Here is a 26,629-nt window from a genome sequence, read left to right as displayed (position 1 = left end):
TTACTGACAGCCCTCTTTACTATTAAAACAGAAGTACTAACTTGTACTTTGGAGAAATGCGTTATAAAACTGTTCAGCCAGCGTCCATAATCCAAGAGACAGATCACTAGAAGACCACAGGGAGAAGGCAAGAAAAGCAGTAACATTTATAAACAAGGGGGAAAAATACTTTTTAAATTGTCTTATTCCTGGGGACATGTCTGTAACAATCTCTTTTTTTTCCTGCAGCACATAAATGTTGATGAAAACTGTCAAAGAAAAAATGTCAACAAAACAAGAAAGACAGAGAGAGGGAATTATGACTTTTCAACCCTGGGCAAAGAAACCTATCTGATATAGGCAACTGTGACATTAGAAAGGCAGTCTTATTTGGCACAACTCTCAGAAAGAGCCTATGGTATATCTGTAACAGCAGACCTTGCATACATCTCCCATTCATTTATCTATAATAGGTTATTCTTCTGTTTTAAAGTTCTGAACTTGCTCTTCCTCCTTCTACTAAATATATCAGTCTATACCTAAGCTATCATTAAACCACAGTGGTCAAAAATGGAAATTCCTAGAAAGAAGATAAAGAAGCATACACCTTTTTAAGACAAATACTACCAGTTATATATTTCATACAAAGGCAGAAGTATTTCTTCTACATTTCACATTTGGAATGGAGTCTCTGAAGTAGAAACAAGGGGGTTTTGGAAAAGAGAAGAGGTAAGTTTTTATTTAGACCCAAATTTTCCTAGTTGCTTCATGGACGAGTTGGATTTAATGTCTTGCAGCTTTGCAGACTTTATCATATACTTCAGGAAAAGCCTTGTTACACTGAAGCTCTTGTCTCAGTTTGTGATAGAGGGAGCCATCAAACATTTCCCAGAATTCCTCGCGGGTCATATAGCAGTCTGCATATAACATCTGAAAACTAAAGGAAATGAGAAAGATCTTAAGAGTTGTGGCTGCTTAACAGGTGACTGTTAAGATATTTAATTTAACAGCTGGAACAGTAAAGAGTATAATGTGCCAGAACACAAAGCTGGAGTTGATGGGTTGGAGATTGCGGGCTCCTGCATGAGGCAATCTACATTATAATTGGTTGCTGGGTGTAAAGGGAAACTTCCCCACCTTTTGCTTCTCTGGGCTCTGTATGCTGCTGTTCTTTGATTTACCTGACAGTTTGCCTCACGATATAGTGATGTGCCTGACTATCTTGTCTGCTCTAAATATAGATGTTAAATATTTATTATATAAAACTACAAGTTTGTGTCAGCATCTCTGACTTCATTTGGACCTGCTGTGCACAGATTGCATGTAACATCTGAAAACTAAAGGAAACGAGAAACATCTTAGAGTTGTTCCATTAAAAGGTGACAATCATCTTTGCCTGCAAAACAGGGCAAGCCTCTTGTCAGAATTGATTTTGTTCTAGCAAACTAACCAACCCTTTCAATTCAGTTGGGTGTCCCAACAAGGGTGCTGCAGAGCCAAAAATTGAACTACTGTACAGAATAGCAAAAGAATGGGGTGTACTCATAGGTAATTAGGAATCCAATTGCTAGAGAGCTCTTGTACCACTAGAAATAACTCTTTTCCCGGGTTTAAATGCTTACCCATGAACGTTCCTTACAAACTTTTCTAATTGTCTGGTGGATGCCATGGCTTCAAAGTGTTTTGTCTGGGGCATTCCATAGGCTCCCACATCTACATAGAGCTCCTCTTCATCTCCTTTTGGATGAACCATTCCAGGACTGTGAGGCAAGATGAATGGACACAGCCACAGAGGATAAACCTAGAGAAAAGAAGAGGAAAAAGATGCACTAGGAGCCGTGGTTAGCCTGCAGAATTGCAGATAACTCTGCCCACTTTCAGGAGTTTGATCATCACCGGCTCAAGGTTGAAGCCTTCCATCTTTCTAAGTTTGGTAAAATGAGGAGCAGATTATTGGGGGCAATATGCTGACTCAGTAAACTGCTTAGAGAGGGCTGTAAAGCACAATGAAGAGGTATATGAATCTAAGTCAGTGGTTCTCAACCAGTGGGTCAGGACCCCGTTTGGGGTCGAACGACCATTTCACGGGGGTCGCCAAACAACGCAGTCCACCATTTTTTCCCCTTTTCCTTAGCTGTGCTACTCCCTTTTATTCTATTGGCTTTTGAAAGCCAATAGAATAGACTCTCTTGAATAGAGTCTAATTCTATTGGCTTTCAAAAGCCAATAGGAATTGTCCAGGCTGTCTCTGCCCTGCTGAGCCCACCAAAAGTCCCATTCTGCAAACGGTGCTGCACCAGTTGAGTAGTCCTCGACTTACGACCGGTTGAGTAGTCCTCGACTTAACGGCCGGTTGGGGGTCGCGGCATTAAAAAGGTTGAGAACCACTGATCTAAGTACTATTGCTACAGTATTCTATTAGTTTTATGGAAGCTGCTTGGGTCCTTTCTGAATCCTGTCATTGTTACATGGGGTTACCTTAAGCATTACTTATTTATTTGTTTTACATTTCTGGGTTTTAGAGAAATGTTCTTCAGGTATTAAATAAGAAACCAATCTTTTTCCTGCTCCAATGACCCGTCTTGGATTTAGGAAAGATGGTCTTACTTTAATGACACTGTGGAAGGTTTGAATACATTGTTCAAGGCTCTTCATGGGGATCATCATGTCTTGTATCGCGTGGTGCTGCTCATAGAGCTTTCTCATGGATTCGCCTTGAGTCAGTTTTAAAAGGGAGATTTTAGGAGGAACCATCCAGCCAAAGAGATAGCGAAAAATTGGATGATTGCCAAATGGGATGATGTCCTGTAAGGGAAACAATGCTAACAGTAAGAAAAGGGAAGATTTAAAATTAGTATAATTACATACATCAACAACTTTGTTCAGTATTTTTTAAAAATTCACTATTGACTAAATGTGGGTTGAAGGCCTAGCGCTCTCCTTAGGAACTGAGCAGAATGAGATGTGAAGTCCCTTGTTAATTCACCTTTTGTTCTATCTGGAAAACCATCTCTTTTTTTCCCCTGCTTGTGCTCGTTGTTTCATGCCTCTGGTTTTATTTCTATATGCTACTCTGCTAATGCTGGTGAGTAATCTTAAAAATGTGAATTATCGATTTATATATTTGTCAAGACATACTAGATTGGAATATTAAGATTTAAGGAAAAGCTTTAATGGCTAATTGGATGGTATAAGGACCAATCCTTTAAAGCAGTGTTTCTCAACCTTGACAATTTTAAGGCATGTGGACTTCAACTCCCAGAATTCCACAGCCAGCATTGCTGGCTGTGGAATTCTGGGAGTTGAAGTCCACATGCCTTAAAATTGTCAAGGTTGAGAAACACTGCTTTAAAAGGATACTAACATTTGTTTTAAAAATCTTCCGGAACTGATACCCAAGATTCTTGATTAACAGTAGGTCTAGAAATCAGGGGTAGGCAACCTTGGCTCTTTTATGACTCGTGGACGTCAACTCCCAGAATTCCTGAGCCAGCATGGCTAGGTCAGGAATTCCGGGAGTTGAAGTCTATGAATCATAAAAAAGCCAAGGTTGCCTACCCTTAGTCTAGATGAAATGAGAATGCTAAGAAAAGATAATAGGCCTTATCCACAAAAGGACTATTAAATCCACTATCACAGATACTAATTCTTCCTCTTTGTCCTTGTGGCTGTGAACTATTTACTGGCTTGAATGACCAAACAACTTAGCTAACTAACATGTTACACATGGCACCTAATTTAGGTTTGCCTTTTGTCTTGGAAGAGGAAAAAGAGAGGTATTAGGCATTAAAGATATTCAAAGCTTCAAATGGGCATTTTGCTTCAAACAAAGCACTTGAGAAAAACTATTTTGCAAAGCAGCTTGGTCCCCTCACTTGGGTCAGAGTAAAGTGAAATGACAATGCTGCTTCACCTAGACTTTTCCAGTGCTTTTATTTTTACTGTTTTTATATATATTGTACAGTATGTTTTTGTTTCTTAAGTTTTGTCAGCTACCCGGAGTTAGTTGATTAAGATGGGTGGCCATATAAAGAGTGAATTAACAATTAAAACAGGACCTATCCATAGGATAGGCTGACAGAAAAACTGGTCTTAAGTATCCACAGTATAATAAATTACAAGCAGATCCTTACCTGGAGCTCCCAGAAAATGCTCCTTGTATGCCTATGATAATAATCTCTTGCTGGAATATATTCTGTTCCTGTGCTATTAGCTTTCAAATAATTTTCCACATGCTTAAAAAACCATGGCTTGTAGTACGCCCCAATTCTATTGACCTTAATGTAAAGAACAGGAAGATAATAAAAAATATAATTTCGCTGAATTTATAGTTTAATTAAAGATCTGATTTAAACATGAGGCAACTTTCTACTACTATTGAAATGAAGCACCAAAAATACAATGCATTTTGTGTAGGAATAATATTGGCAATATATCATTTCCACAAATGATTATTATTGTGGATGCCAATACATTTACATTAAATGTACCTCACCCAAAAGAATGCAGACACCAGACACCCTTCTATTCATTATAAGCAACCTTGGTTGAGCCTTTCCTCCCATATTGTAATTCAACTGTCTTTAGCAGGAATCATAATTTTAATTTGCAGAGAACTAAGAATGTTTTAATTTGTTTAGCTTAGATTTTTCCAACTTTTCTGACAGGCACTTCTATTGTCTCCCTGTCAGCATAGAAGCTGACTTGCTGGAGAAATTAGATCTACTTATTTCACAGACAGTTTAAGAGCAATAGAGCAATGCCCCAGTCCTAAAGGATCTTTGGAATTATTATTCTGCATGGAACAATAGAAAACAATTTTAGTACAATGTTTTTCAAACTTGGAAACTTCAAGATGTGTGGACTGCCTAACTATCCACAGCGGTTGGGGAATTCTGGGAACTGAAGTCCACACATCTTAAAGTTGCTGAATTTGAGAAACATTGCTCTTGGGGGAGAATCTTTATAATACAGAAATATGCACTGACAGTATAAGTGGACTCTCTAGTTTTTAGAAGAAACAACTTGCTTTTTCAACGTATGAAAGACAATTTTGTCATTCTGTCTCCCGTGCCCCCTTTTACTTAACAAGGATAATAAAGTTAGGTTACCTTTTCTTGCTCAGCTTCATCGGTCAAAACTCCAGTCATTATGACAGCCTCTTCCAAAGAATACACAATGCCCTCTACAAAATGATTCTCTTTCTTTTCTGATTCTTCAGCAAATCTCTTGCAGATGTTTTTCAGCCCTCTCACAGGTTCGTAATGTAATTTCAGATAGTTTTTAGATGGGATCATTTTTATTTCTGCTGCAACCAGAAAGCCTAATGTGCCACAAGACCAAGGCACTGCATAAAATAGATCAGAGTTCTCCTCCTGCAAAAAGCACACCATGCTAAGCAGCCACTCAAAATAGAATTGACATAACTTCTTAAATCATGGCAAAGAAATATAATTTCGTACCGGGCTACATCTCACATGGCTGCCATCAGCAAGAACAAGCTCATAGGCCACACAGATATGCTGAAATAATCCATAGATATGAGAGGAAGATTCAATGCCAGTCCCCATGAGCAAACCACCTATGCAAGAGACCATGATCAAGAATGAGCTGAAACACATGCTAAACTTTACAGAACAGTACTTCAGAACAAGAGAATCTACAGCAATCAAAACAAAGAAAATCATACTGGCCTGGAACTTCTTATGTTTAACATTCTCATATGTGAAATTATGGTCGAGTAGTTTAATAAAAGGAGTAGTCATGAGTTCCATGTTCCAAGATTTCTCACCTACTGTAAGATCATCAAGTTCTGGTACCACTGGAATAGTCCAGCCCATGCGATTCAGGTGTGCTGTTAATTGTCCCATTGAGACCAAAGGTTCCACCCGGACAACCTACAACAGAACACATTTTATGGCTTAGATAACATTCCATCAGTCTGCATAACAGGTCCTTCATTTGCACAACAACCTATACATTAATAGGATCTGAACTGGAAGTGATTGATCAGGAATAGGATCCTGACATCATAGTGGTCAGCTTGAAGAAAAATGTCAAACCAGTATATATGTTATGTAAAAAAGGCAGATGTCATTCTTGGAATCTTTAGGAAGGATATAGAAATAAAACCATTGACTATAGCGGCGCTCTTATGAAAATTAGGATTGTACCTCACTTAATAGGATCATGTACAGTTTCGTCATTGCATCTTAAGAAGGATTATTATAAAGCTAGAAAACAGAGATCACCAGGAAGTCCAGAGCAGGAAGTAATTGCAGTGCTGAAAAAAAACATCCTGGAAGAAAGCGGTGACAATCCCACAATAACCATATGGACTAGTTGTTGAGCTCAACTTAAAAGCAATTTCATCTGGAAAAATCTCAAAGGTACCTGTCGCTCAATGTCTACGTCTAAAATATCCATCAAGTTGATTGTGATGTTCTTGAGAGTCTTCTTGTACTTCCCAATACGAAGAGACATTGTAAGCCAGCCAGGACGGCCTGTGCACATATATGTTTTTTGGCCTTCTGTTTTCCATTCTCGAACCTACGAGAAAAGAAGATAGAATCACTTCCTTGTACAGGGCCAACTTGAGGCTAAGACCAAGTAGATATTAGCCTTGGGCACCAAGTTTACAGAGTGCCAAAGCTGTCCATCCTTCCAAATCATTCTAAAAAGGCAAATCTTTGCACTGTTTGGGGGTGGCACTATCAGTCAATGTGACCTACAGCCATATAACATTAAAGTGACACTGACTTTACGTATTATTAACAAAATTACTCCCAATTTTATTTGTTAGCAAATAGCTTGCAAATAAGAAACTTAGTTCTGAGTGCATCCTTACAGCATATAAAGTTTTCAGGAGAAACATATTAGGTGAATGCCAACTAAACATGCACAGTTTATTAGCTAAACAGGATTGCATTGTTTATTAGTTAAAAATCAAGATCAGAATAAGAGCTAAGGGAGTCCAAAGCACTAGAATCTTATGTCATAAATTTGTTCCACATTAACTTTCAATATTGTCAAATTATCATACATTATCAAACATTTTAAATAACAGTGACTCTTATTCTTAAACTGAATAATAAATAAATTGTTATTAGAAATAACAGCAGATTTGCATAGATGGGCTTCACTCATATTGAGTATCTGAGGAAAAAAAAATAAGAATTGAAAATCAATGTTTTGTTTTTGTTTTGGGTAAATATTCCTAAGGTTAAAGTTAAAGCTTTAACATATCATAAGCTATAATTTCCTTCTTTAGTTAATGAACTATCAACAGGCTCTCTAATAGATGCCTGACACCAAAAATGTAATTGCAATATCTTGCTCACAACTTTGCTTTTTTTTTTAACTTGCCGTGCAGATGCCCCCTGAAACTAACTATCATAACTCTTTAGGAATGAACATAGTCAATAATCCTTGTAAGATGGACAGTGTCAAAATACGACTACCTTGGAAAGTACAGACTCTACTTCTCAGGTGGTCCAAAGAAGGAACAGCAAGAGAAAGCACCATGCCATCTTCAGTCGCTACATGAGTCTCCCAAACCCATTTCCCAGCAAAACAGGACAGTAAGATAGCAGTGTGGAGTTCCAGCTCATTTGTAGCATCCTCCCCCTACCTGCCTTTTTCCAGTTGACCTTTATGTCATGCAATGGAGAGCTTAAAAAAAAAAAAAAAAGTGGAGCACTGGATGTTCCTATCATGCTCCACTTGGCCACTGCTGACTTCTTGTCTTCACCATCACTTTTACACACTTTGCTTAGCTTTCCACAAAAAATGTGTTTGTAAGAACAGAAATCCCACAGACTCTTCCAAAGGCAACACAGCTGTTTCATGTACTGCACTTTAACTCAACCCCTAATGGATGGCATGTCTCACTTCTGACGTCTTCTGTGACTACTCTCTCATACTATTTCAGGGTAAGTCACATATTTTGTGGCTCATTGCCACAATCCCCCCCCCCCCGGCATACTTATGTTACAAGGCAAATCATAAGGGTATTTTTCATGTTATATGCAGAACCTAGCATACAGCACTGATTTATAGGGCCCACAATAAAATGAAATCAGCACATTATTCAAGATGAATTAGCAGAATAAGTTGGCAGAGTTCTTCGTCCGCCCATCAAATTTAAAGACTTCAGAATGGATGCAGATCCAAGGAACAGAGATACTGCTCACCCACATATGAACTTTCTTTTATTATTGTTCTGGCCCATATAGCTCTATGGCCCATATAGCTCTATGGTCCAGCTCTATGTTGGAATGTCTGGCAGTTATTGGGTTAAATGCTAGGTATGTGGATGGGTCAGTGGGAGGAGTTCCAAAGGTCTTGGGAGACTTCCTGGACACAAGCCACATGGGAATCTCTTTGTCTGTAAGAAGCATGGGCCATAGAAGGTCTCTCCATAAACATAAAGATGGTGTGAAGAGCAATAACATTTTCTTACCTAAGGAAAGGATCTGAAAGATGAACAAACATGTATTTCCAGCAACACCAATCTCAACGTGAACGCAAGTAATCTTTCTCATTAAAATATATTTGTTTATTATAAGATCGTTTCTTTTGAGTTAACTATCTGACTGGATTTGAAATATAACGCTTCAAATTTGGGTCAGAATAGTAAGAAAATGTTTTCATAATTTGTGCCATCTTTTGAAAGCAAATAGTAAATTGGCAAAGATTAATTCTCCTCTCAAAGCTGCAACAGTTTGAAGAAAGAGAATCAAATTGGTTAGCCCTTTCTCTGCATAAACCTTCAAGGAAGTAAAGATTCTCTTGATGCTTGTAAAAGCCTGCAAAGCAAAGCCAGCGTGTCTGTGTAAAAGACAGCTTTCAAGGAGTGATTCAGAAGTTTTGTTATGCTAATTCGCTTGCTAGCTAACCTTCAAAGTAAAAAGTACCTTGGACCTGTTCTCAAATTAATGTTTATAACGGGGAGAAAGAAAAACAAAATCTACACTTTGTTCCTTGCATGAAAAGTTTGAATTTTAACGCCAAAAGGAGCTTAGGCTTTTCCCCCTCCCCTCTTTGCCAGTGAATCACGCAGCCTGAAACAAAGAACTGTTTAATGACTGCCTCTAAAGTTCAGACAAAAGCAAGGTTTATTGCCTTTCAATAAACTCATCTGTTGCCATAGTGACAGCCCTAGGTATGCTCGGAATTTCAGCCAATGTTATAAGGAGGAATCATCGCAGAAGCACCCCCTGGTGGTCATGCAATTTTTTTTTCTAGCTGAGTCACAACAGCCACAATTAATTCAGCACACAACAGAGCAAATCTGTTAGTTAAAGTGCAAGCTACTTAAAGTTATCCCAAGCTACCAACACCCCCCAGAGGGCACAGAGTGATCTTACCAGAAGCATTCACTCACTCACCCAAGCTGAGCACTAAGCTGTTCCAGCTTGAGAGAACGTAGGCAGAAGAAATCAAAGCCAAGTCTCTTCACTCATTATCACAGCTGATGACCCGGAGTTCCAGCCTGCAACTGACCAGGTGGGAGTTTGTACCTCTACATTGTCTCAGTGGCTCACTAGCAGTAACGTGGTAATAGGAAGAATTTGGCTAACCTTTCTCCAGATGCCCCCTAGTGGTTAAAGGAAGCTCTACACGCAAGCCTTTAACCGCACCCAGAGAAGCCCCTCTAGTGGACAAAGGGTGAACCTCGAAGCCAGAGCACCCTGGTAGCTGACCCACAGCAAGTGACCCCTAGTGGTGAAGGGGTGAACTGCACTGAAGTACCCACAAACACAGGAGAACGCACCCAGTGGCATCTCCACCCACAGACAGCACCTCAGAAGCTGATCTACAAGTAGCGACCCCTAGTGGTCAAAGAGAGAAGTTCTCCAAATTCTCTTCAAAATAGCTGAGAAGGACACTGAACCTATCCTAGCCATAGCTGAGGATCCTACTGGTCTAGCAGAAGGGGTTCAACCTATCAGCCTAGTTGAGATACATCAACCAGCCCACAGACGCCATGCATTCACATCTGATGGAGAAATGGCACATCATCCACAGACGCCATGAACGAAGCTGGGAGAGATTATAAAAACTCTACCATGAACAGAAGGAGGAACTCTCCCCAGAACGGGCACACGCAGTGGAAGGAGATAAGGAAGATGCCTACGTGCAATGGATGGACTCTGAACGGCAACTCAAGGACATTCAAGAACAATTAAGAGACTCAAGAATCGATAGCAAGATGCACAACCTCAAGGTACTAAACAAGGAACGCAAGAAGTTTCTAGAGAGCTCACAGGGTTCCCCACAGCCCAAGCCTCGCCAGAAAAGCAGACTGGTTGACAGAGCCGAGTCCAAAGTCTCCCGCTATTCACATACACCATCCCAACGGCCGCATGCGGCTCCATCCCACGTGTCTGGAACAGCCTCATCTTTCCGCCACATATCCAAGACACATTCCAGCATGTCCCAAGAACCGCATATCACAGGCACCTCCCACCTTTCGAAGGCATCTTCCCGTCATAGCCGAACCTCCCGAATCTCACAAATCGAACAAATGATCATAGATGCTAAAGCTGCTGAAGCTGTCTTTCGCATGGCACAAGAGGAGAAGCAGAGAAGGAAGGAGTTGGCAGCCATAGAACTTGAGGAAGCTGAAATAGAGGCCAAGCTACAAGCCGAAGCAGCCCAAATGCAAGCCGAAGCAGCCCAAATGGAAGCCAAACGAAAGGCTATAGCAGCCAAAATGAAGGCCAAAAGAAAGGACGCCCAAGAAGAACTTGAACTTACTCAATGCCAAAGAATTATGGCAGACAAAATGGCTAGAGTGGAAGGCCTTCAGAGAATACTTCAGCACACCACTTTCTTGCCAGACAGGCAACAACTGGAAAATGAAGAGCGTCGTAGCTGCGTACAGACCTACGTGGACAACCAAAGTGAATTCCAGAACGCACAGGTGAGAGCATCTCAGCCAGCCACAAGCCCCCCAAGACCGAGTAGACAAACAGAGGAATCTCAATGACCTGATTCGCTGGTCAACCACAGAGTTGATGACATGACACCTAGGTCACGAGATCCTCCTGCCGTTGCTGCCACATTGAACCTGATGGCAACGACTGCACAGCGGGGAGTGCCACAAGATCTTGCCATCATTATTACCCCAGCAACGGCAACAACTGCACAGCGGGGAGTGCCACAAGATCTTTCCACCGTTATTACCCCATTGAACCCCATAAAACCACACCTACAATACTGCATGCTTGTGACAACCAAACCTGTTTTGGTAGCAACAGTGTTCCAACCGCGCCTAGAACAACACTGCACACTTGTGACAACCAAACCTGTTTTGGTAGCAACAGTGTTCCAACCGCGCCTAGAACAACACTGCATGCTTGTGACAACCAAACCTGTTTTGGTAGCAACAGTGCTCCAACCGCACCTAGAGCATCGCACGTTTGTAACAACCAAACCTGTTTTGGAAGCAACCGTGTTCCAGACAAGCAAGACTTACTACAATTTAGCTTTGTCCATAAAGGACAAACAAGACAAACAACGCCCCCAAGACTGGGAGTCATGGAGCGTACTCCCAAAATGTCTCCAAAGCATGCAAGTGCAGCACACGTATGTCTCCAGCTCACCTGCCCCAGTGCAGAAGAAAGAGTTGTACACTTCCTTAGATGTGCCTACGAAGGTGTCTGCAGCCTTAAGATATGTCTCACTCTACAGCGGGGAGAGCCACACTTACGTTATCTTGTTTGCAACCATAAGATGCACCAGAGTCTACAGCGGGGAGTGCTGCAGTCTTGGTGTCTTCTTTGGAAAAGCAAGACTAACAACACAAGAAGGCCACACCGTACCAAGGTTACAGCTATATGGCACCACTTTGGCTGTAAAACTGACCAACTTGACAGCAAAGACATGGTGCCTTGAACTACAGTCCACCACCTTCTATGCAGACAGCATGGTGATGTCAAGCTACATCTGCAAACAAAGTGGACACTTCTACATCCATGTAAGCAACAGAGAGAAAAGGATTGAAACATCCTTAAGCCCTGAACAATGGCAACATGTGCCAACAAATAAGAACTTTGTCAACCAAGTAAAGTGGCCCAACCTTGCCACACAGATAACAGAACTGATCTGGCTAGAAAGTCTTCAGCTCTTGGCCTGTCCAAATAGACAGATGCTACATAGACCAAAACGTTATGCACTTCCAGCTTCAGATCAAAGTGCCAACCTTCAACCTCAGACACCCGGTAAACGTCAACCAATCCGCTTCAAAACCCTGTCTAAGCGCAGACAACTGAAGTTAGGCATAGTTTTGATCGTCTTGAATCACTTGTCTCAGCACCCCAAGAATTAGCCTTGTAGAAGCCTGCAAGGACTTACCGCCTTTCATGGACTCCATGTCATTAAATACACCGACACCCACACATGAAGTCCTCACCCTGACGACAACAGTAGCAGTCCTCTTCAGTACTCCACCGGTGGCTCCAGATCCTTCGGTTCTTGAGTATCCTGAGTCTTCTGCTCAAGCTGTTGTTCCTGATTCTTCACTTCCAGCTGCTGTTCCTGACCCTTCAGTTCCAGCTGTTGTTCCTGATTCTTCAGCTCCGGCTGTTCCTGAGTTTCCAGATGTTCCTAATCCTGAGTTTCCAGCTCCAGCTGTTCCTGAGTTTCCTGATGTTCCTGATCTTGATTCTTCAGCCCCAGCTGTTCCTGAGTTTCCAGATCCAGCTGTTTATGTCTTTCCAGGTTTTTCAGTTCCTGAGTATCCTGTGAATCCAGTTCCCCTCATTCCCGAAAAGCTTGGGTTCCAGTTTTTTCTGTTCCAGATTTGGTTCCAGTTTCCTTCACAGGAAGACCTTGTCTCATTGGGAGACAAGACTGCATACCAGAACTATTGGCCCACGGTTCCTGCGCACCGGGCCCACCCACTATTGAACTAGTTTACCCAGCTGAGATCCAGATCATGAAGCCACATGAGTCAGGTCGTGACTCAAAGACACTTGTACCAGGCTGATCACCGATTTGGTCCATTGCTGATGAAGACTGAACCACAAGATTAAACCTCAAATTATGTATTGTCTTATGCATTGTTTGATGTAACACTTGCCTTTTTCATAATTGTGCATGTTTTATGTTTACCTTATAGTTATGCATGTTTGATACCAAGTTTTTACCTATTTAGTCACAAGTTAACCACAATGAGTATTGCATGCCTTGATGCTACGTTTTTACTATTTTAGTAGTGGAAATATAAATTTCCAAGCGGGGAGTGTTCTGGCCCATATAGCTCTATGGCCCATATAGCTCTATGGTCCAGCTCTATGTTGGAATGTCTGGCAGTTATTGGGTTAAATGCTAGGTATGTGGATGGGTCAGTGGGAGGAGTTCCAAAGGTCTTGGGAGACTTCCTGGACACAAGCCACATGGGAATCTCTTTGTCTGTAAGAAGCATGGGCCATAGAAGGTCTCCCCATAAACATAAAGATGGTGTGAAGAGCAATAACATTTTCTTACCTAAGGAAAGGATCTGAAAGATGAACAAACATGTATTTCCAGCAGCACCAATCTCAACGTGAACGCAAGTAATCTTTCTCATTAAAATATATTTGTTTATTATAAGATCGTTTCTTTTGAGTTAACTATCTGACTGGATTTGAAATATAACGCTTCAAATTTGGGTCAGAATAATTATACTTTTTTTTCTTGTTTAGACATAAGACATTTGAACCTCACAGCCCCACTAAGCTCCCTTATTACAAAAATCTGCAACGTAGTATTGCTAATTCTTCTCCTTCCAGGTAAGCCAATAAAACTGTAGTGGCCAATAGTTATTAAGAGGGATCTCATTTTTCCAGGAAGTGGGGGGAGAACGTTACTCACTATAATTTATCTATTTTTTAAAAAAATTAACTGCACGATTACAATGTATTTTCAAAATATATTGGGAGTGTTTACATAAGCACAATTCAAATGTATCACCTGTAAATATCAAGGAGAAAAATATAACAAAACAGCCTCCGTCAAACGTGTTTTTTTCTAACAGAAAAGATAATCAGAGATAAACACCTTCAAACTCAATATCGGAGAATAAATGCCATTTTCAGATTTTAGATCTTAAAAACTCTTCCCCCCCCCCAACCCGAACAGTTCTGCTCATCCTAAATTGATTTTGTATGTTCAGAATTCGCAAGTCATGCTTTTGGGGAGCATTCTGCAGCGTCTGCACCACCCAGGTGTGAAGCTGGTAATATACATCCAAAGGGATAGAAAGGCAACAGGAAGTGCACGAAAATGGATTGTGGCATATTCCCTGGTCCTATAGTGAACCCCAGAGCAGGAGGCCAATCTTAAGAGATAGAAAAGAGTCCCATCTTCAACCTCTCCGCGAGTTCTCGACTTCAGCTGCTCTCCTAATGCGGGCTGCAAGATCTATCTCTGTGGCATACAATGCCCTGTAGCGGCGTCCTAAGGAGAGGAGTTGATGTCCAGGATGTGAGGGGGTTTGTAGGTGTTTTCTCAGTCCTCTTTTTGATTTGTGCAGTATACAGGTCCTCAATGGAAGGCAGGCTGGTTGCAATTGTTTTTTCTGCAGTTCTAACTATCTGTTGAAGTCTGTACCTGTCCTGTTTGGTTGCTGTAGCAAACCAGATAGTTATAGAGATATAAATGACAGACTCCAGAATTCCTGTGTAGAATTGTATCAGCAGTTCCTTGTGCAGTCTGAACCTTCTGAGTTGATGCAGGAAGAACATTCTTTGTTGTGCTTTTTTAATGATGTTTCTAATGATAGGTATCCACTCTATCCATTTATTGCATTTATAATAGTGCTTGAACCTTTAAACTTAATGATAGGTGTCCTAATGATAGGTGTCCATTTCAAGTCTTGGAAGACTACAGAAACCAGAAACTCGAAAGTCTCTACTGTTGATATTGCATGGTCTAATATTGTAGGGAGGCAGTAGAATAGGAGGGCTCCTCCTAAAATCCACTATCATCTCTACAGTTTTAAGTGTGTTCAGTTCCAGATTGTTCCAGCTGCACCCGAGGGCCAGGTATTCAACCTCCCATCAATATGCAAACTCATCACCATCTCGAATGAAACCATCTCAAATATATCATCTGCAAATTTCAGTACTTTAACAGAGGGATCCTTCCAGATGCAGTCATTTGGTATAAGAGAGAAAAGAGTAATGAAGAGAGCACGCAGCTGGGTGTGTGCGTCTGTGCTAACTAAAGGGTATTCAACGTGATTTTTCCTAGCTTCACTTCTGCAAAGTTACAAAGTTAGAAAAGGAATGATAGATCTCAACCTATTTGGTGTGGCAGCGGAGAGACAGGAAGGCACCTAGCAGACTTTTTCTATTCCAGGTAGTTTTACAAAACCACTTCAATAATCCACAGATGCTCCACTTTAGAGTCTTCATTAAACTTCTAAAGAAGAAGCAGAATAAACACAGCTACTTTCAGTAAGGTTTGCCTTCTGCAGTGGAACAGCTTTCCCTCTTACTCAGGGTACAAACACCTGTGCTTCCAATCTGACTCAAAATCCAGGACTCCTTATGTACCCTGCCATTCTCCCTCTCTGTAACTTATCTCTGCTGCCAAGCTGATTATCCTCAATGCTCATTTGGACAACAGTGCTATATTTCAGCCTTCTATTTAGAATAATCTGTGCTAAATTACAACTAATGGCACATTTCTAAGAGAGATGTGCAAAAGGATTTCCCACCTCAAAATATTTCAACAATTGGATAGATACCCACCCATAAACATTTGTTAAATTAGCTTTCATGACTTACAGAATTCCCAGGCCCCCAGCTGGACTGCACCTAGAAATTGTAGTCTATGACATCCTAATGCAGTGATGGCGAACTTTTTAGACACCAAGTGGCCAAACTGCAACCCCAAACCCACTTATTTATCACCAGGTGCCAGGTGAGCGTGGCCCACTGGGTGGACATGGCTGTGGTGGTCATGGCAGAATGGGTGGGTGTGACCAAGGTGGGCGTGGTCACCTCAATGTTGCTCGTGGGCAGGGACTCCTGTGGGGGCCAGACAGGGTTGGGGGAGATCCAGGGGGTCTCTGGTGGGTGGGACAGTGGGCAGGAGGCTCGTCCTGCGGGGTGAGGGGAGGCGAGGTAGGGTGGGGGTGCCATTGTCGCAGGGCAAGGCGATGCAGGGGCCAGGGTGGCTGCTTCCTGACACCATTGGCCCCCGCATTGCATGTCCAGGATGTGAGAGGGTTTGTAGGTATTTTCTCAGTCCTCTTTTTGATTTGTGCAGTATACAGGTCCTCAGTGGAAGGCAGGCTGGTTGCAATTGTTTTTTCTGCAGTTCTAACTATCTGTTGAAGTCTGTACCTATCTTGTTTGGTTGCTGTATCAAACCAGACAGTTATAGAGATATAAATGACAGACTCCAGAATTCCTGTGTAGAACTGTATCAGCAGTTCCTTGTGCAGTCTGAACCTTCTGAGTTGATGCAGGAAGAACATTCTTTGTTGTGCTTTTTTAAGATGGTTCTAATGATAGGTATCCACTCTATCCATTTATTGCATTTATAATAGTGCTTGAACCTTTAAACTTAATATCATATTAATATGAGGAATCTGCTAGTTTTCTTTGCTCATTCATTTATAGATAAAATAATTGATCTGGTTTTACTTTACTAACTATAGCAAAAGAACTCTATGTAATATGGTAAATATCAACAATATGCAGATGGTTTGTTTCAGCATTTCAGAAAATGTACCAAATGTTAGCACATGACATGAAAGGCACCTCTGAAGTAATTATGACATGTCAACATTTATTTGCTCTTGCATGCAGGTCTGCAAACTGCATTTTTAAGCCTAAGGAAATGCTCATTCTTTGTAATTTACTTAATATTTGTTCATGATAAAGCTATTGCATATAATTATACTGCCTGCATATATCTGATATTTATTTATTTATTTGTGAGACTTATATACCGCTTTAAGTGCAAGCACTCTCTAAGCGGTGTACACCAGTAAGCAATGTATATATATATATATTTACATTGCCCCCAACGATCTGGGTCCTCATTTTACCTACCTCGAAAGGATGGAAGGCTGAGTCAACCTTGAGCCGGTGAGATTTGAACTGCTGACCTGCTGAACACAGTCAGCTAAAGTGGCCTGCAGTATAAATCTCAGTGAATAATTTGTAAGGAATTGAAACCCTAAAACAAAATTTACTGGCATTTTCAATATTAGATTGTAGTAACAGTTTCTTAGTCTGTGAATAGGCTTGAACTTGTAAAAGCTTTCTTATTTTATAGCCTGATAGTAACATATCGTCCCTACAGATGGCAGAGTCCATGTTCTGTATACAGAACATTCTAGATCATCTTTGGCATCCCAAATTTTTAAAAAGAGCCATTAAACAACATGAGACACCATTGGTAAAGGTTCCTTCAGCTGCTCTTGTAAGAGGAGTTCCCACACTAAATTAATCCTAATTCAACCCTCCAATCCCAGAATAGAAAAAGCACGGCTGAATGTTGCTATAAATGCAAATGTGAAATTATTATCTTCATCAAGGCATTATGGAAAATAACTACAGGCATGACTAATCAATCAGTGGGAATACTGACAGATCAATTTCATCAGCCCCTGCCTGTTTCCACATGGATATACTTAGCCCGGCAGCCATAGCCAACATGAAACTTCATGCAGATGAATGCCCCAAAGCACAAGTGAATTTTTTGGAAGGACAGCATTTACTAGACATCTGTTGCAAGAACTACAAAGACTGCCTGATCCTCCATATGAGTCCCAAGTGAAGTATTCCATCTGTTCCCTGCAATTTCAACCAACTACTACATTTTTTCCCAAAAAAAGTTATTAACTGGGGTAGGTTGCATTGTGTGATTTACCAGGCTGACCCAGTGTCAAGAAAGAAATAGCTTTGGCTTAGATAACACAGTACAAACAAGCAAACTGGCTTCAAGGATCTTTCCCTGCTCTTGCAACTAAGGCACAGCATTGGTAAAACTGCTGTTGAGCTGTCATTGAAAAAAAGCACAATAAACAAACAAAAAAAAAGATCAAGCGTGTGTTAATGATTAACTTCCTGATCAACAGGTGTTTTTTAAAACTTTGATCAGTTAAAATTAAAATAAATGAAAACGGTATAATGAAGGGGATTCCCATCAGATCTGGTTTTCCTGAAAAGTTCAGATGAGCTAGACCAGAGATCCCCAACCTTTTGGGCACCAGGGACCGGTTTTGTGGAGAGGGGGTTTTCCGGGGACCGGAGTGATAAATATACATTAATATGATGAATCTTCAGTCAGTTAAAAATACAATACAATGGAAACTAATACAGATGGTGAGAGTCAGGAAGAGATTAAGGAAATAAGATAACCATATAGGCAAAAATAGTTGGGTCTGAGAAAGGAAGAACAGAAGCTATAAAAATATATATAGGAAATGGCTAGCCAGGAAGTATAGGAAAGAAGGAAACCAGGCCAAATAAGATAAGAAGAGAATGATGAATTGAAATGATGAATTGAATTGAAAAGCAGGAAAAGAGCTTATTGTGGAGACAGAAATAAATATATTGAGTTTAAAAATAACCATAAGAAAATAATTTTTCTTATTCTTATTGTATATGTGAATATGATTTAGTATGTTATCAGGAAATGTGTATAGGCGGACGGAAAGAGTGTAACCTCATACTACCTCAGCCAATGGGGAAAGAGGAGGGCTGTAGCGGCCGGTGATAGGGATGAATAAAAGAAGGAGATATTTTGGGTTAAAACTTTGGAGAGAACCAAGCTTTGAGCTTCTCTCCCCGCTTATTGCAATAAATGAAACAAAAGGCCTTCACTGTGTCTTGGCTGGTTATTGGTCAGGCGAGCTTGCCTCTGGTCACGAAGGAAAGTAGCCAGGAGCACATAACAGCCTTGGGGGCTCCTCCGGGATTTGCATCCGTTCCATCTTTGGCAGCCGGGGATATTCGAAAGGGGAGTGCGCACCTGGTAAGTTTTTCCCAGCCCTAAAGTTCGGATTGCCCCTGCTTAAACAAGGAGGAATTGGAGATCCCGAGATGAAAGCCAGGACCCAGTGAAAACCTAAGGGAAAGTCGGCCGACCTAAGGAAGGACTTCAACTCAGCCTGACAGGTAAGATACCAGAGGGGTATCTGTATATCAGAGAGGTGTTAATGGGCAATAAGAGTTTGAAGAGGAGGGACGCCTCCCCGGCCAGTGTGCCGGCCAATAAGGAGAAAGAGGGAAGGTATTTACATTCTGGAATGAACTCCCTTAGGGAGATGGGTATCCCTTAGGGAGAATGTTAAAGTGTTTTAAGTCAATGCTTTAAACAAGGCATTTGAACAAAGGAAGGATGATACATTACAGTATATACCTGGCCTAAGTACATGTTTGGCCAGCCAATAAATTAAATTGGGCTTCTCAGCTTAGCTTGAAGCGATGGGGAATGGATAGGCAGTGGTTAAAGTCTATCAGAAACACTCCTTGTATTTCCCCACTGCCTGGAGAACAAGCTACAAGAGCCCTAAAAAGAGTAAAAGTGGAGATTTAAAGTGGAAATGATGTTTAAGGGTTTGTGTTTGTACTGACTCATTTCTAAAGACCTGGGGGAGGGGAGGGAGAGACCCTCTAACAGTAATATACAAAACAACAAGGTCTTATTCCAAAAGGGAAATTTGGGGAAAAAAGCTTCTTGAAAATAAGAATGATTGTTTTGCCTGGGGTGAAGCATTTGGAATTTTTTTGTGTCTGGTGTAAAAGCAAGAAAGGGTGAAGAAGGGTAGTTTCTTAGTAATTAGAAGGACAATGGAAGGTGTTAAAAGAATGGAAATAATCAGATGGAAGAGAGGGAAAGAGAGAGAAACAAAGGAGCTGGGGGTAAGTTTTATGCTTGAAAGGTGAGATCTCTGATCCGCTATTTTGTGTGAAAGAGTTAAGTAAAAAGCTATGTATTTCTTGAGGTTCCTATAGTTTGGAAGGTAACAAGAGAGGAGAAAACCTCTCTCCAAAGGGGGGAGGGAATTGTCCCCCCTAACAGCTTTTGAAAACAGGTTAGAAATGTTTTTAGGACCAATGGAAAGCATGGGAAGGTATTAGGGTACAAATGCAGAAATTAGACAGATGGAAAACTAAAACAATAGAAGGTTTATTAGCGGTAAAAGAGGCTCAGAAAGTATATGCAAAGTGAGAAGAGGAGAGAGATAAACGTAAGATAAGATAAAAATCATGGCTCAATTATTGCAAACAGGCCAACAAAGAGGAAGAGTAATTAGGAAAGGCAGACTGGGGGTGAGGACAGCCAGTTGGCACCAGGGGATATAAATTTCTAGGAGAAAATTTTCCCCAGTCTTTAAATAAACAAATGTGCCTGTTGTAAGGAGGAAGGACACTGGGAAAATGAGTACGGTACCTTAAGAGGAAGGTACCTTAAGAGGAAGGAGGGGGAAGAACTAGCACATTTGGTGAACTTTGAGGATTAAGGGTGTCAGGGGACTAATCTGTTTTCTGGTTCAGCTTTTTAGGAACCCCTGATAAACCTTAAAGGCTGGATCCCTGGAGGAGAAAAAGGGTGTACTTGGTGGATTTTGGACCACCAGATTTACCCTGAACTTTTACCTCCAGGAATGCAAATTGGGAAAGGGAAGATTAAGGATCAGGGAATTATGGACATGTAGTAGAAGCAACAATATTTAATCTGCTATGGTCCAGACAGTAGTAAAAGGACCTGAACTTTGTATTGGTTGAAGGGAGCTGTAATTTGGTTGGAAGGGATTTAATTGGTAAATTGGGGGTTGTTATTATGGGAAATGAAAGGGAAATAATGGTAAACATTATGGCCTTAAGTGAGGAGGCTCAAAGAAAAGTGAACCCCTCAGTTTGGGCCAAGGAGGGGAATAGGGGAAGGGTTCAAATTAAACCCTTAAAAATAACTCTTAAACAACCAGGAGAAGCTGTACATCAGAAACAGTATAACATTACATTGGAAGGAAGAATGGATTTAAAACCTATGGTGGAAGGGCTATTGAAGGGGGGTGAAATTTTTGAGCAATCCTTTTAAAAATGTTTAGTTTGTTACTTTTTTTAACCCAAGAATTTCTGCCTTGGAAAAGTAAGAGATGCAGAAAGAAAAAGAAGAAAGAAGAAGAAAAAAGGGGGGGAGGCAGTTTCTGTCTGCATGTTTGTTTGTGTGTATGTGTGTTTTTAAAGAACAGAAATTGGGTAAAATTTCCTGACTGTAAGGATAATTAATCAGTGGGATAATTGTTTCCAGAAATTGTGGATGCTTCATTATTGGAGGTTTTTGGGAGGAGGTTAGAAATTGATAGGGTCTGAAATGGATAGAGTTTCCTGTTTCAGTAAGGGGTTGGGCTAGAGGACCTCTAATGTCCCATCCAACTCTGATATTCTGTTTTTGTATGTGTGGCATGCTTCAGTGATTTTCCTTTGCATTTTCGTTTGGATTTATCCTTAATAATGCATTTGAGGGTATTCTTGTCAAAGGAACAATCTTATGATGTTTTATTTAACATTTGATAAATATGTGTCTTTGGGACTCCTTGCTACTGAAGAAAAGATGATTAATTGCTGCATACTGTGTATGTCCAATTTGTTTTTCTTTTCCCTGGAGCCAAGGAGGGGGAGGGAAATCTTTATAGAAAACCAATTTGGTTTCAGGGTTATAGCCACAGGCTGCAAGGCTGGATTTGAGTTCAAATCCTGTTTTAGCCATGAGGGTTGGCTGAGTGTTTTGGGGCTGGTTTATTTTTGTTCAGCCATAGGAAGGAGGTATTGGCAAGCCACTTTTGTAAATGTTATGGCAATTTTCCTCCTGAATTAGGGCTGTTTCAAGCAAAAGTTTTGTATAAATTTTTACTGTCTGGTTTGGAGAGTGGGGGAAGGGGGAGACAATCTTTTGTCTTCTTAGCTATCCTGGCGTTCTTTGATGTGCTGCCACAAGAGTGATTTGAATGTTATTTGCCTGAGACAAAAGGCATTCCAGAAATGTTGGCCCAATGCTAATTGGTGAGTCTATATGCTTTACCTTTTAAAATCCTGAATGTGTTATTTACAATAAGTTTATTGAGTTATATTTTTGTAACATGGTATCTAATCAGGGTGAAAGGGGGAGAAGAAAGAAAAATGTGACAATTTTTGATAGAGCTTCCATGGACAAGTGTAGTCTATCTGATACAGGACAAATGATTTTTTTTCTTTCTTTTCTTTCCTCCATTTTTAAGCTGTGGAAGCAAATACATTTTTATGTAGCTTCCCAATTTTGTAAGATCTTATTCTGGGAATTATAAAGAAATGGGAAAGCAACTTTTTGGCAGAAGAAAGGATTGAGGGTGTTTAGCAAATAAAGCCCAATTGGTATGAAAGGAGGTAAAATATCTAGAAATGTATTTGATAGTTGAATTGGAAAGGAAAATAGATAGTAAAAGGATTAAGGATATAGATTTATAATTACCAAACAACAAAAATGGTCTTAAGGGGATTCTGTGGTTATCACAAGGTACTGCAAGAATGGTGATCCAAAAACTATATGAGGGGAAATATTGGGGAATTGAAGTATAGGTAGAAATGTATTTGAAATTCTATACTACCCTTGGAATTTATGGGATAGCCCAAAGGGCTACAGAGGGATGTTTGATATGTAAAAGGGTTAATAAAGGGTTAAGGCTCCCAAAGGAGGGAGACAAATAGCTAAATGTAGAACAAAGTACTGGGGTCTCTGTCTTCTCTTTGACAGGAAGGCTTGGTGGCGCAAACAACTCCTTTGGAATTTCCAGTCCATAAAATCCAGCCGGGACAGAATGGAAGGAGGAACTTCTACAACCAAAGAAAGGAAGTTCCTTGTTATATCTGCTGTCCGGAGGGCTGAGAAGGGTTGGACTCACTACACATGAGCAAAGGTGGTGACTGGACCTGAAAGAGGGTGGACGGTTATTCCAGGACAAGGACTGAAAGCCACGTTTAAAAGGACTTGAATGGGTAGTGGACCAGAACCCCTACCTATTTTGAATATCTTTATTAGAATTTCAGGTGACCCCAGACGAAGAACAAAGATGTTGGTGGTGACTCATCAGAGAAATAAAAGTTGTTTGTTACAAATAAAATGAATTAAGTCAGAAGTCGTATCATTAGAAACTGAAAATGTAGAATTGTACATTGTAAGAATCAGGTAGTAGATGTGTTACCTCTGTAATAGCTAGTGATTATTGTTATTGTTGTAACTGTGGATCAATTTGTGGGTGTGAAATACTGTGTAATAATCATGAAGGGTGGATTCTACTTCTAATGTTACTGAAGACAACACACCAGAACAGCCTGGGAAATAAAGGTAAAAATGTGTTTGTGGGATTTAAAGGTAGATGATAATCATGAAGCAGAATGGACATTGCAAAAGGAATCAGGAATGTGGCCAAAGCTCCTGAACAAAAGTATGAAAATATGTGGGGTAATTGGAGTTGGTTAACAAATTGGCTTCCCAATTTTGGATGGTTAAAACAAATATTTATAGGACTAGTGTTTATAGTTGTGATAGGTATTATGTGTTGTGTTTGTCTCTAATGTATACCCTGCTGTGTTTCATTTTGCACCAAAACATTGGGGTCAGTAGCGAAAAACATCTCTGAAGAAGATGTACAGATTAAATTTATGTTATCTAATATTGAATAAAAATGAAGATTCATCAGAGTATACAGAAATACAGGGGGGATTGATAAATATACATTAATATGATGAATCTTCAGTCAGTTAAAAATACAATACAATGGAAACTAATACAGATGGTGAGAGTCAGGAAGAGATTAAGGAAATAAGATAACCATATAGGCAAAAATAGTTGGGTCTGAGAAAGGAAGAACAGAAGCTATAAAAATATATATAGGAAATGGCTAGCCAGGAAGTATAGGAAAGAAGGAAACCAGGCCAAATAAGATAAGAAGAGAATGATGAATTGAAATGATGAATTGAATTGAAAAGCAGGAAAAGAACTTATTGTTTAATGGGGACATAAATATATTTGAGTTTAAAAATAACCATAAGAAAATAATTTTTCTTATTCTTATTGTATATGTGAATATGATTTAGTGTGTTATCAGGAAATGTGTATAGGCGGACGGAAAGAGTGTAACCTCATACTACCTCAGCCAATGGGGAAAGAGGAGGGCTGTAGCGGCGGTGATAGGGATGAATAAAAGAAGGAGATATTTTGGGTTAAAACTTTGGAGAGAACCAAGCTTTGAGCTTCTCTCCCCGCTTATTGCAATAAACGAAACAAAAGGCCTTCACTGTGTCTTGGCTGGTTATTGGTCAGGCGAGCTTGCCTCTGGTCACGAAAGAAAGTAGCCAGGAGCACATAACAGGAGGGTGCGTGGTTTTGTGCGCTGCCTGTATCCCACGGATGGGGCTTTGCTTATTTGTGCGGACCGGTTACTGGCATGCCGTGGCCCGGTTCTGGGGTTGGGAACCCCTGAGCTAGACAACGCAATTCGGAACTGCGAGAGGAACTCTTGTTACTCACGCTTGCAATCTTTTCCCTCTCTATTGGAAAGGGATACAGAAACACCCTCAAAACTCTTCACCACCGTCTGGATTTGGAAAAAAAAAAAACTTTTTTTCCCCCAACCCAACTAGTTCCGCTGGTCCTTACCTGTTTCTGGATGTTCCGAACCCGCAAGTCATGTTGCCGAGGAGCACAGTGCAGCTTCTGCACAACCCAAGCCCGGAGCTGGTAGTAAATGTCGAAAAGAACAGAAAGGGGCAACAGGAAAAGGCACACGAAAATCCAGCGGTGATGGACTAGCACATATTCAATGCCTCTGTAGCGAGCCCAGAGCAAGAACAGCAGAAGCCCAATCCCTAGAGACAGCAGAGGCCCCATCGTCAGTTTCTGCGGGAGTTCGCCAATTAGCTTCTCTCTTTAACCGGGCTTGCAAGATCGCACCGGGCTCTTTCAAAGAACAGTCACGACTTTCAACAACCTGCACCCTCCTCTCGGCCCCACCTTTCCGTAACCGCTTCCTATAGGTATGTCTTGCAATAAAAAAACCACGCCTTTTAAGAAGAGTTCCAGAGTGTTCTGCTATGCTTTCTCTCTCTCTCTCTGGCTACTAATGCGTAGCCCGTGGCCCCTCTTTATACGCGGTGCTCAAGGAACCCCAAAAGTGCACTCATAAGAATAAGATGCTCCTTCGCCCATTTCCAATCATCACGTTTCGTTCCGCTCAAGAACCCTAAAGTCTATTCCTAGCGGTCCTTGACTCCTCCTTTCCCCTCGGACTGCACCCCATACGAGGTCTCCGTAGTCGAACGGATCACTGAAACCCACGAATCGCGCCCAACCGCACTAATCTTTTAGAACGCGGGCAAGCCACCTCCCCGCCACCCCCCCCCCCACACCACCCGGCTATCCGCGCATCTCTCTTCGGGTTGGCTGAGCGGTGAGGAGAGGGATACTGTTTAACTAATGAGAAAGCGCCGTTTGGATCGGATCAGGGGCCGAGCGACGGGATTGGCCGAGGGAGCCAGGGCCGGTAGAAGGGACGAGGGGGAACCAAACTGGAGATCGGGCTTTCGGAGCGGCACGAGCGTGAGTTAGCGCGATGAATGGACTCTTTGTCGTCCGCGCCCTCGGAATGGATTTGCAAAACATGTTTTGTGTGGAAGGAGTGCTCAGCCTTGCGAGACACCCAAAAGGAACGTAGCCTCTGAGCATGGGGAGATTTCCCGAGGCATTTCTTCGATATCAGATCCAACAGCATGGCGCGAGCAGGTGTTTGTTGAGAAAACCGGGCAAAGGGATTTATTGGGAGGGTCGAATGCTATTTTGCCCGAGCTAAGAAGAGAAACTTGCGTCTTCCACCCGGCTGCAAGCGGGGACTAAAACGTCCGCTCGAGAGAAGGGAACAGAAATGAACTGATCTTTACCATAAATAATTTGGCTGCTTCTAAGTAACCATAACTCCTGATGGGGTGGGTTTTTTGGGCGGGAAATAAAAAATATAGGCTTCATTACATTCTTCGCGTACAGTTTCCTCCCTATAAAAAATGTCTTATCCTTCACAGTTTTATATAGCTCTTCACCTGCCCTGTATAATTAATTATAGCCAGTCTCTTTCCCGTCAAATGAGTTTAGAAAATACACTCTGCAATCCACCATTTCTATAAGCTTGAAAATGCAATTGGCATGCTTGCATGAAAGAGCAGCCAGGCATTGGCACAAGCACCGCGGGGGTCTATTTCAAGCCACGCGTTTTTGTGGCACCTTGCCTGGAATGCTCTCCCCATCTCTTCTGTCCCCTGGCATGATATCATGGCACGAGGCAAGCCATCTGCAGGAACTGGGTATTTGCCATATTGCATGCAGGGCTGAACAAGCTAGGAGTTGCAGCGTTTGGACATGGCAAATTCATTTGTAGACAAAACCAAATGGACCAGCGTGTTACCCTAGAATGAATGGGCAGAGACAGTTAGCAGAGCTGTTAGACTGAAGTATATGAGCAGGATACAATAGTATGGCAGGAATACTTTTTAAGGCACTGCTGACTTTTGGCACCTTGCCTGGAATTCTGTAGTTTAAACTAAGTATGGCCCAAGGAGTTCCCCAAGATCCTCTCAGTAGTCCACAAAATCAGAATTATTTGCCAGAT

At 41.2% G+C, this 26,629-nt stretch overlaps 1 protein-coding gene across 1 annotated transcript; it reads right to left on the bottom strand.

The window, feature by feature from the left end:
• Positions 1–587: 587 nt before the first annotated feature.
• Positions 588–25,351, bottom strand: DHCR24 (24-dehydrocholesterol reductase). Its single transcript, XM_039319921.1, has 9 exons — positions 24,631–25,351; positions 6,373–6,528; positions 5,771–5,876; positions 5,442–5,560; positions 5,091–5,354; positions 4,113–4,256; positions 2,587–2,784; positions 1,602–1,780; positions 588–916 (listed from the first exon to the last, which is right to left on the bottom strand). The coding sequence occupies exons 1-9, from the start codon at positions 24,859–24,861 to the stop codon at positions 763–765; spliced, it is 1,551 nt and encodes a 516-aa protein (XP_039175855.1). The 5' UTR covers positions 24,862–25,351; the 3' UTR covers positions 588–762.
• Between the last annotated feature and the right edge of the window lie 1,278 nt (positions 25,352–26,629).

The sequence above is a fragment of the Crotalus tigris genome, unplaced genomic scaffold (assembly GCF_016545835.1).
Source record: "Crotalus tigris isolate CLP2741 ecotype Arizona unplaced genomic scaffold, ASM1654583v1 scf7180000023617.9722795, whole genome shotgun sequence".
NCBI lineage: Eukaryota > Metazoa > Chordata > Lepidosauria > Squamata > Viperidae > Crotalus > Crotalus tigris.
This window is presented reverse-complemented; position numbering and strand designations above follow the sequence as displayed.

Coding starts and splice junctions, on each gene's coding strand:
- DHCR24 (XM_039319921.1), bottom strand. CDS start 24,861: ATGGGGCCTCTGCTGTCTCTAGGGATTGGGCTTCTGCTGTTCTTGCTC. Junction 6,529..24,630: donor TTCGGAACATCCAGAAACAG/GTAAGGACCAGC, acceptor CTTTTCTCGTAG/GTTCGAGAATGGAAAACAGA. Junction 1,781..2,586: donor CCTTCCACAGTGTCATTAAA/GTAAGACCATCT, acceptor TCTTTTCTCTAG/GTTTATCCTCTGTGGCTGTG.